Below are 10,498 nucleotides of genomic sequence, written 5' to 3'. Positions count from 1 at the left end.
GGCCCAGGGGTCCATGGTAACTTGGATCCAGACCCCCAACACGCACATCCTGCCTACCCCCGTCCCCTCTCCTCCCCTGGTTTTGGGACCCCCCAGTTCCTCTGCCCACAGCCCACCCCAACGTATCCGGTCAGGGCTGGGCTTCTTTCTCCCTCTGGGCCCTCAGCCTTGCCCCCCAGAACCGGACAGCCCTCCTCGGAGGGTGCAGAGCAGGTCCTGTGGCCCCCGGACAGCGCAGCAGCCGACAAGCACGTGCCAGGAGTGGAGCACTTCACAGTCCTTTATTAACACCCCTGCAGAGCACCCCTGCTGGGGTCAGGGGGACGGGCTGCTCCGGCAGACCTCAGGCGCGGGCGTTCTGGGTCTCGGCTGTGGGCGGACGCCACCGTCCACACGGAGTGGGCCCCCGAGGACACCCTGCAGCCTGCCTCTGCCTGGGAGCTGTGGGAGGCGGGGACGCCGTGCGTACCCCACGCTCCCTGAAGCAGCAGCAGGCTCCTGGCTTTGAGAGCTTTTGGCGAAACTACTTGTTGAAGCAGCAGGGGGCTGGCTGGACCTGGTGCCCGCAGGCCATGTGCTCACCCTCCCTCCTGGGCAGGCTGATTCTGCATGGTGCCATCTGCCCAGGGCCCCGGAGCTCCCAGGGCACAGCTACCTTTGAGAATGTCAGAAAAGCTATGGTCCCTCTCCAGAAATAAAAGGGCACATGCACACACCTAGTTTGGTGAGCCATGCTGGGGGTCTGCACCCCTCTCCGCGGCCACCCAGCTCCTCGATGGAAGCTGCTGGAAGATGGTGCTGAGGGCCCCAGACTCTAGAAAGCCTGGACAGCCCACCTTGTGTTAACCGGCTACTCAGGGAGGAGAGAAAACTGAACCCAGGGCCCAGACACCTCCCCTCTGAGTCATTAGTGTGCGGGGGGAGCCGCCGGAATACCAGGTGGGGAGAGCCTGGGGTGGGCAGGCAGGAGGTGGAGAGGACGAGGTCACTGGAATGAGCTCAGGCCCAGGTAGGCTGGGTGTGGGCAGGAGCCTGTTGGGGAAGGCCAGGGTGGAGGTCCCGGCCCGGGAGGAGGGAGGAGGGCACCGGGGCCGCGCTCAGCCCGCTCCCCGGCCCATCAGGAAAGCATTTTGATGCCGAAGTGTTTGCGGAGCTGCTCCAGAAACACAAACGTGAGCACGGTGTGGGGCATGAGGCGGATGCCTGCAGGCAGGAGGCCCTGGGCGGAGACAGGGATAACAGGAAGTGAAGGGAGCCCAGAGAGGGCCCCGCCCCCGCACCCACGGGGGCGGGAGGGGGGGCGCAGGGGGAGCGGTTCGGACCCCGCCCCAGCTGGCCCCCCTACCCTGCCCCTGCAGCCGCAGGCCCCTCCCACCATGGCCCTGGCTCCGCCCCAGCCCCTGCCCAGCCCCTGCACAGCCCTCCCCAGCCCCCCCAGGCCCCCGCCCAGCCCCTGCCCAGCCCCCCCCAGTCCCGCCCAGCCCCCCCCAGGCCCCCGCCCAGCCCCCCCCAGTCCCCCCCAGTCCCGCCCGGCCCCTGCCCAGCCCAACCTTGTAAAAGGCCAGCGGCCCGAGCTTTGCTGTCTCTACTGCGCAGTGGAGAACACCCTGCAGAAAACACAAAATAAAGCAATAAAAAAAGCTGCATTTTACTTGCGGAATACAAATAACACGCCCCTCCCCCAGCACCAGCCAGGGGCCCCGTGCAGTGAGCAGCCTGGACTGGTCAAAGGTCATGACAGCTGGAGAAGCCAGCAGCCGAGAAGGTCAAGGCCACCCGGCCTGCTGACACAGCAAAACCAGAAGCGGGCACGGGACCCGCCGGGCACCCACAGCGTGTGGGGGGCCGGGAAGAGGAGCAGGGCACAGCAGGGACACAGAAGTGGCCGTGCGTGCCTGTGGGTCAGCCGGGTCCTGGGCCTGCCCAGTGGAATGCGGCAGCTCACCGACTTTCACTGACTGCAGTGACCGGGCCGCCTCTGTGAACACCAAGGAATCAGATTTAAACACAGGGGGACGCCTGGCCGGCTCCAGCAGTAGGGCCCGCGACCCTTGATCTCACGGTCGCGAGTTCAAGCCCCACGCTCGGCGTGGAGCCGCCTTAAAAAAAATAAAGTCTTTAAAAAAGGACCAAGGGCAGCCCCATGGCTGGCTGGGAACAGCAACTGGGGAGAATGTGCTCGTGGAGGGGGGAGAAAGCCTCCTCCAGGTGCCAGGACAGGGACACGGGCTCACCCAGCCATGGAGCCTGGAGCCTGATAACAGCAGTGTGGGGACCCCTCCCTGTCCCCTGGCCCGGCCCCCAGGCCTGTACTCCTGAGGGGGACAGTGCCTGCAGCCCCCACTCACCTGATACTCGCCCTTGGAGTTCATCAGACGCGTCTTCAGCACGTCCAGGGGCTGGCACAGGATCGTGGCACAGCCACCCTGTGGGGAGGGGGGCTTATCACCAATGGGCCTGCCGGGCAGAGTACGTGGGCACCCGTCATCCTCCCCCACAGACCCACCCCCATAGAAGGCCCTGGCCTGGACCCCCGGAGGCATCCTCAGGGCTATAGGACCCTGGGCTGCTGGGGACACTAGAAACCATCCCAGCTTGGGCACCGGGGCCTCAGCGCCCACGTACGTATGCAACCCGAGAGGGACATCCGCCACACCTGCCCACAGCCTCCTGCCTTCTAAGCCCTGGCCTCGTCCCGGGCACCCTCAGCTCCCAAGACTACTCAGCCTCCCCCCGCCCCCGCGCCTCCCCCAACAGCCAGGCCCAGCACTCACCGCGATGAAACTGGCAACAAAGTGAGTGAAGATACCATCAGACAGGTACCCGGTGCTGAGGACCAGCTGCTTGGCCTGATCGTAGCAGGACAGCTGTGGGGGGGGAGGGGTGAGCAGGGCCTGTGGGATGGCCCCCGGCCCCAGGAAGGGTAGACAGGGGCCCACAGGGACATCACCGGGACTGACCAAGTGCCTGCTCTGCAGGTCACCTCCAGTTACTGTGACCGGGCAGACGGGGGAGGCCCGGACTGGGAGGGGCCTACCCACCTCCCCAGCCCCCACCTGTGGTCCATGCCCACTGCCTTCCTCCCGCACCTCTCCAGGGGCTGAGGGCGGGCCCCCCAGATGCTGCCCTGGGAGGCCCACCACCAGCAGAAGCCCCACCTGGCCCACGGTGACAAGCATCCCTCGACTGGATGCCATGCTCGCGCCCGAGAACAGCTTCTTCAGACCCTCTGCCGGAAAAAGGAGGTCAGGCACCCAGCCGCACCCCTCAGGCCTCCCCCCAGGTCCTGCACAATACTCCCCAGGCCCCTCTGCCTCCTTGGACCCCCCAAACAAAGGGCCTGCTCCTCTTACCTTCTCGGGCCACCCGGTACAAGCCGTCCACGGCGTGGGCGTAACTGCCAGGGACAGACAAGGGGCCGGGGTGAGGCCCTCCCTGCCCATGGCCCCCGGGGGAGGGTCCTCCCCAGGGAGAGCCATGCAGCTGCCACGGGGGTCAGGGGACAACAGTGCCTGAAGACCCCCCTGCCGAGGCTGGGTCTGTCTGCGGGCTGGTCCTGACGGAGGGGGGGGGGCCTGCCCGGAGCCCGTTTTACCCCCAGACTGTAGCCAATCCCTGCTCGCTAGCTGGGGCGTCCGTCCGTAGGCAGCCTTGGGATCAATAGGATCTCAGACTTCATGAAAAACGGTATTTTTACCGTAAAAAAAAAAATCCCAGCCCCCAAACTTGTTTAAAGGCCCAAACCCCCTCACTTAAACTTGTAAACCATCCTTCCTGTGAACAAGTACAAGGTATCAGAAAGGGGGGGAAAGAAGCCAGCCTCCACCCCAGATTCCCCCACCAGGAAAGAACCCAGAGGCCCTCCCAACGCCGGGCGGATGAGGGCACCGTCAGCAGCCTCTGTGGCCAGGTGACGCCACAGGCAACGAGGCCTCTTGGGACTCCCAGCCGGGGCCTGGCAGAGGCGCTCAGGTCTTCCTGCTCTGCACGCCCCCCCCCAGGCAGCCCCCCAGCCAAGAGCAGAACTCGCCCGCTACTCACTTGCGGCGCTGATTCGGGGGCAGCTTCATGTCATTCTGCATCCTGAAACAGCCACAGGCTCAGGGGGGCGGCAGGGGGCCAAATACGCCCCACAGAGAAGCTGGCGGGCATCGGGGCTCACCCTGGCCTGCCCCCCAGTCCCCCGTGTCCAGGCCCCAAGGTCCGAGTGCTTGTTCCAGGCTGAACACACCACAGACCCTAGCAAGTAAGCCTCCCGCCCCGTCAGAAGTCGGGAAAGACCCTGACCTTGGGTGGGGGCACGCACTGACCTGACATTGACCATATCTGCGGGAGTCCCCACGAAGCCTCCAATGCAACCTGGGGTGACAGACCCCAGAGCCAACATGTGATGACTTGCAGTGCCCACCTGCGCCCACCGTCCCCGGCCTGGCTGGCAGCTCACCGCTAATGGAGCCCAGCAGCACCTTCTTGTAGAAGGGCAGGGGCCCCTCACTGCCCTTGGCCACGTGGTCCCGCACGGTCTCATAGATGGCGAACCGAGTCAGGGAGTAGGTCATCTGGGGGAAAAGGGGCCCAGCTCAGAGGGTGCACGTGGGGGAACCCTGCTGGGCATGTCGGCCCTCCCCACCCCAGCCCTTCTGGTGCACAATCATCACGAAATGGGCCGTGGGGACAGTGAAGGACCCTCCCAAGGCCACACAGTCAGCAAGTGACTGAGCCAATTCACAAACCCGGGGCTGGTTGAGTCCAGAGTTTCCCTCCCCAGGCTCAGTTTCCCCATGTCTAAGTGGAGGTCTTGAGCCAGCTGTGAGAGCAGGGCTGGCCTGGTGGAAGGCAGAAGCACATCCCAGGCCACCACACCCTGCCGACTCCTGGGGCCGTGTGGTTCCTTTCTCCCACCCAGCCTTGAAAAGGAGGACAAAGTAACTCCCATGCCCACAGGGCACCCACAGTGCGTCTGAGTCCAGGCCAGGGACACCAGTCTTTCCCTCTACCTGCATGGGCTCTGGGACCAGGGCTTAGGGAAGCCCTCACCTCGCAGCGGGGGGGGGGAGCCCTGGGAGGCAGAAGTGCCCTCCCGGGAGTCCTAGCCACCCACCGTCCCGGGAGGGGGGAGCCCCGGAGGCACCTGTCTGCACAGGGAGGCACTGAGGCCGTTGTAGAGTGCCAGGACGCCATCGGAGCGCACCACCCGCAGGGCCATGCCCGTCATGCGCAGCTTCACTTCCTGCTGCGTCTGCAGATGGACCTGTCGGGGTACAGCTGCTCACGCGCCCCGCCGCAGGGCCCGCCCAGCCCGGCTCCCTCAGGCCCTTGCCCACACGAAGACCCCACGGGCTGGGTCCTCTCGGCACCCCGGTTTAGAGATGGGAAACTGGGGCACAGGGAGACACACAGGTCTCCTAAGGGTGCCCAGCTGGGTTAGATGGGACTCCACGCCCACACCTGGCATCAACCTCTAGTCCACACTATTTTGCTTTACAAGGAACAATGCCGGCTGACACGTGAGCCCACCAGGCCCGTGAGAAATCGTTCACCTATGTGTCTGAGTCCTCACGGCACCTACTGCAGGAGTGGGGGTCATCAGTCCCATTTTGATGAGGACACTGAGGCAGGATGTAGACCCCAGCAAGGTGACTCCAGAGCCCCATTTCTTAGCCATGCCACTTTTCAAGAGGGATCAGAAGTTATGGAGACTCAGAGACAGGCTGAAGAAACATGGTGGGCTTGGAAGAGATGCTGGGAGTCCGATGGGGGAGAGGGGAAAGGACACTCCTGGGAGGGCCACCTGGAATCTGTCCCCGTACACCCCACTCTGTCCAGCCCCAGTCGTGTTCTGGCTGGGCCTCCCTGGGCAGGTTACGGACCCTCCTGCTTCAGTTTCCCTCAGTGTGCTATGAGGATTAAGTAGCTCAGTGGGTGCACCTTTCCCTTCCTTCTCTGTCCCCGCCCAGGGGCTTGGGTGGTAGGGCAGCGAAGGTGGGAGGGGACGGAGAGGGCTTTGTACTCCACTCAGCCACATCGGCCAGCTGGACAGGACAGAGGGCACTGGGCCTGGGGGCAAGGTGTCCACGCAGGAAGCAGCCCTTGTCCAGGCGAGAAGCAGCTGTGAGGACTGAGCCAGGGCACGGGGCAAAGGGAGAGATCAAAGAGCTGTAAATCATTTCTCCAGTGGCCACGTCGTCGAGGGCAACATGCTCAGCCAGGGCCTCCCAGGGAGGCCTGCCTCCAAAGCTGTCCTCCCTGCTGCCGCAGGAGGGTTGAATACCCCTGGACCAGACAGCAGTCAGCGTCCTGTGGCTGCCTGCTGCCCTTGACCCTCCTGGCAGCATTCTGCAGCAAAACAGCACCCGGGGGGCAGGGCATGGGGCAGTGATGCCCAAAGGAGCCTTGGACAATGGACAGGGGGCTCTGGGCCGCTCGAAGGGCCCCTAAAGCTGTGCCCAGCCACAATCGGACACAGAGCCTAACCCTCCAGGGCCCCACGCTGGGCACGGCGCAGGCGGCACAGTACCTGCCTGGGCATCGGGAAAGCAAAATAAAACAGACATGAGGGGAGGCTCCTCCTTTCTCAAAACAAGAAGCACCTTTCAGTTCACTGTCACCTCCTCTCCCAGGTGGTCACAGCACCTTCCAGGCCTGGCCCTGTTCCTCCTAGCCCCCTCTCAGGCCCTGGGGGCTACTAGGAGCATGCAGGCCTCTCCCAGGACATGCCAGGTCTCAGGTGTGCCAATGGGGCTATTACCACCTTCAGCCCGCACGGCTGCGAATCCTTCTAGCTGGAGGTGAGCATTTTTACTAGAGAAGTCAATGCTCCTTCATTTAGGACAAAAGTTGCTGAAAGAAACATACCCTCAGGTGGAGGAGGGGCTGGGGTGGGGGCCTGGCCAGAGGCTGAGGTTTGGGTCAACAGGGCCACAGGTGCCAATCCCTCCCAGGGGGTGAGTATGGGGGTCAGGCTGCTTTGGGTGGGGGTAGGGAAGGAGGTGGCCAGGGAGCTGCCCCCCTGGCCCACAGGTCCCATGTGCCCACAGCCCAGGTTCCCCAGGACAGGGCCTCCCCCCCGACCAGGCTTTGCATCATCGGCCCTTTCTTCTTTGTTCTTTGTAGTGAGAAAGGGGCAGAAAACAAGCCCCCCCGGCTGGCCCTGGGAGACAAGAGAAGCTCTGTGTCATACTGCCCCATAAGCATTTTTCCTAAAAAAAAAGTAAAATGAGTGTGAATGCTTCTTGCTCACCCTCACAGAGCAGGACCTGTGTGGGTGCAGGACCTGCGGCTTCCAGGTGCCCACCCAGTCCAGGAGGAAGCAGCCCAAAGCAGGGATCCCAGGGAACATAGCGCAGGCTATGTGTGCCATTCCCTCACTGTGTGCTGGGTACCCACCAGGCAGGGAGGCACCTGGTCCATGCCCTGGGTGTGCTAGAGCCAACATGTGTGCGCCCCACAGAACCACCCCCTCAACTCGAAACCCGGCAGAACTCCTGTCCTCAAAACTGCGGGATGGAAATTGGCTCAGAGAGGCCAAGCGACTAGCCCGAGGTCACACAGGTAGTATGGGGCACGACCGGGGCTGGAACGCGGCCCGTGGTCCCCGACAACGGGCACCTCCACCCCGGACTGGGCAGGGTCTCCGGGCGGGGGCAGTGAACCACAAGGCGGCCCCAAGTCTCACGCCTTCCAGGGCCAGTGCAGGGCCAGGCAGGTCAGTGCCCAGGCGTGGGCGGCCCCCCGCGCCCCCCCAACCCCCGGCCTCGCGCCCGCCCCCGCCCGGCCCGCGCCGCCCTCACCTTGAGTAGGTCCAACGGGTGCGTGCAGCAGGCGGCCCCGCAGGAGGCCAGTCCCCCGAAGTACCAGCGCGACACGCGCGCCTCCGCCGCCATGGCCCGCACCGCGGACGCCCAGGAGCGCCGGCAGCCCGCTTGCAGCTCCTGCTGCCCACACCCCGGCCCCGGCCTCCGCCCGGCCCCGATCGGACCCCGACTCTCGCCCCGGACCCCGGCCCGCACCGCCGCCCGCGCCGAGTTCAAAGCGCCACCCGCCACCCGCGCCCGGCGCAGCCAATGCGCCCGCGCGGCCCTGGGGGCGGGGCCAGGGCAGGGGCGGGGCCAGCTAGACCCCGCCTCGAGCTGGGGGCTGGACAGCGCCTTAAAGCGGCCGTGGCCCAGCAGCGGAGCCGAGTGGGCACCGCCGAGCGGCCTGCATCTGTGCCCGAGGGGCTAGGGCGTGGCGGGGGGGGGCCCACACCGACCCCAGGGAGCCTGCTGGGTGGCCTGCTCCACTCCCCCCGGGAACCTGGCGTCCCCCCACCCCGCCCTGCTCCGGCCGCCCCAGGGTCACCCGCACGCCTAGGGCAGGTCTCCGAAGGTCACCGCCAAGGAGCGGCCTCGGCGCTCGGCCAGTCCCTGCCACTCCCGGAGGCCGGCCTCCTGCAAACAGCCCAGCCCCAGTCGCGGCCCTGACCTTGCACCCAGTGTCCCAGCTCCGCCACGCAGGCCCTGGGGGTCAGCCCTGGGACACGTGCATCCGGAGGGGGTGGCAGAAAACCTTCCTGGAGCCAGTCTGCAGATTACAGAAAAACTAGGGGCAAAAGACAATTCGGGGAGACTAGCGACGCTCCGGTGCTCCCAGCCAAGTCCAGCCTCAGGTGTGCTCTGACCAGACAGCCATCCCGGAAGAGGACAAGGAGACAGGAAGTTCTGAGCCATGGGGGTTCAGGCTCCTGGGAGGTGGCAGCTGGGAGGCTGCCTGTCCCCAGGAGATAGCCACCTGTGTGCAGATCCCCACTCTCATTCCACCATCCAGCAAACAGGAGGTGCAAGTATGCTCCTAAGCCAGAGATGCACCTGCTGGGCAAGGTGGAAATCTGAATCCCCAGGGCCACTTTACAGCAGGGCCACACGGATCCAGAGAAGACAGAGCCAGAGACCCCTTCCCCAGGGAAGAACCTACATCTTGCAGTCCCAGCTTGGCCACTGCAGCCCTCCACCCCCACCCAAGGGAGAAGTGTGAGGGGCATTGGGGAAACAACTCTGGGTCCCCTGAGCCTGCTGAGCGCCCAGCAATTATCTAGCTGTGTCAGAGGCATAGTATGGGCCAGCAAACCTCCCTATTTACTTAGAGCTGCCACTTGGAGACTAAGGACTCTGTCTTTTAGAACTGCAGGAGGCCTCTGACCCCTGAGGTCATCAGCGGGGGAAGTGAACCGCTGCAGAGATGGTGTCCAGCCCAGAAATGTTGGGGACCCTGGGAGGTGGGGGGAGTTGGCCACACGGGCATCCTGCTTTATCTGAAGTAGAGGGGCAGGATCGAAAGAAGACGCCAGCTGTAGCCTAGATGGAAACATGGGCCCGGGGTGGGGGTGGGAGGGTGGGCACAGTTGGGGAAGGGTCACAGCAATTCTCCAGAAGAAACCAGAGGAGGCACTTGGCTGGCTCAGTTCCAAGAGAATGTGACTCTTGATCTTGGGGTTCTGAATTCAAGCCCCACATTGGACATAGAGGTTACTTAAAAAAAAATTCAATTGTATTTCTATGTATCAGCAATAAACAAATTGAAATTAGGAAAAACAATTCCATTAAAAAAAAGAGAAGATGCGAGACACCAAAGCTCTGCAAGGAAATGTGAAAATGTGAGATGGCTTTCACACCTAAGCCCTTTGTTTAAAGAAACAGAGCTAACAGACCGGACCAGTAGGTTGCAGGGGAGTGGCCTCCTTGTCCAGTGTCCCATGGGAAGTAAGTAGCGTCTTCAAGCCCACTCCTGAGACCCAAGCCAGCACAAAACCTGCCCAGAACCAGGTCTCATTCAGGATAAATCAAGATGTCTGAATCTTTGGTCAGCCCAAGGGCAATGTTATCAGCTCCTGACTACAAAGAAGCTAATCTCAGAGAAGGCAAGTGGAGGGGACAGCCCAGAAAGCTAGGGGCCAGGTCCCGGGGTGGGGGCTGCCCCCTCTCTGTGGTCACATCAGCAAGACAGGGTCCTGAACCCACGGCGGGGAGAAAGCCCCAGTGCACAGACCGAGGACTGCCCCCAGGTGAGAATGGCGGATCCCTGAAGCTTCGGAGCAGAAACAAGAGCTCTGAGAACTGAAACGTCAAGAGCGGCAGCACAGCACGTTGCAATCTGTGAACTCCCTCAAGACCTGGAAACACTCGAGGAGAGCAAAGTGTGGAGGAATCCTGGAAGATGCACCAAGTATGGGGCACCTTTTTAAGACAAAGGTGGCACTTTGCAAGCTCTAGGTCAGCGAACTCAAAAAGATCCCCAGCCAAATTCTCAAATGGATCATAACAATTTGTGCATAAAACCCAAGGTTTTCGCTGGGGAGGTCGGGCGAGGTCTTGAGAACAAGGCTGCCTGGCCAGGCCTCTCGGGTCGGGCCTGTCTGCGCTGCAGCATTCCCATGTCCTCATGGGGCCACATGGGGGGTCAGGTAGACACCAGGGTCCCTGGAATGGGCAGGAGGCAGGGGTCAGCTCCAGATCTCCCTCTT

General features: G+C 63.3%; 1 protein-coding gene across 2 annotated transcripts; it reads right to left on the bottom strand.

Annotated features, from left to right (window-relative positions):
• Positions 1 to 262: 262 nt before the first annotated feature.
• Positions 263 to 8,092, bottom strand: SLC25A10 (solute carrier family 25 member 10). 2 transcript variants are annotated; one of them, XM_036094162.2, is made up of 11 exons: positions 7,791 to 8,090; positions 5,132 to 5,251; positions 4,445 to 4,559; positions 4,311 to 4,359; positions 4,042 to 4,083; positions 3,354 to 3,397; positions 3,159 to 3,229; positions 2,775 to 2,867; positions 2,349 to 2,426; positions 1,551 to 1,607; positions 263 to 1,219 (listed from the first exon to the last, which is right to left on the bottom strand). In XM_036094162.2, exons 1-11 carry the CDS (start codon positions 7,881 to 7,883, stop codon positions 1,118 to 1,120), a joined length of 864 nt encoding a protein of 287 aa, XP_035950055.2. In that variant the 5' UTR covers positions 7,884 to 8,090; the 3' UTR covers positions 263 to 1,117. The 2 variants fall into 2 exon arrangements, with proteins under 2 accessions (XP_035950055.2, XP_035950065.2); XM_036094172.2 differs by lacking the exon at positions 4,042 to 4,083 and having other exon boundaries at positions 7,791 to 8,092.
• Between the last annotated feature and the right edge of the window lie 2,406 nt (positions 8,093 to 10,498).

The sequence above is a fragment of the Halichoerus grypus genome, chromosome 2 (assembly GCF_964656455.1).
Source record: "Halichoerus grypus chromosome 2, mHalGry1.hap1.1, whole genome shotgun sequence".
NCBI lineage: Eukaryota > Metazoa > Chordata > Mammalia > Carnivora > Phocidae > Halichoerus > Halichoerus grypus.
This window is presented reverse-complemented; position numbering and strand designations above follow the sequence as displayed.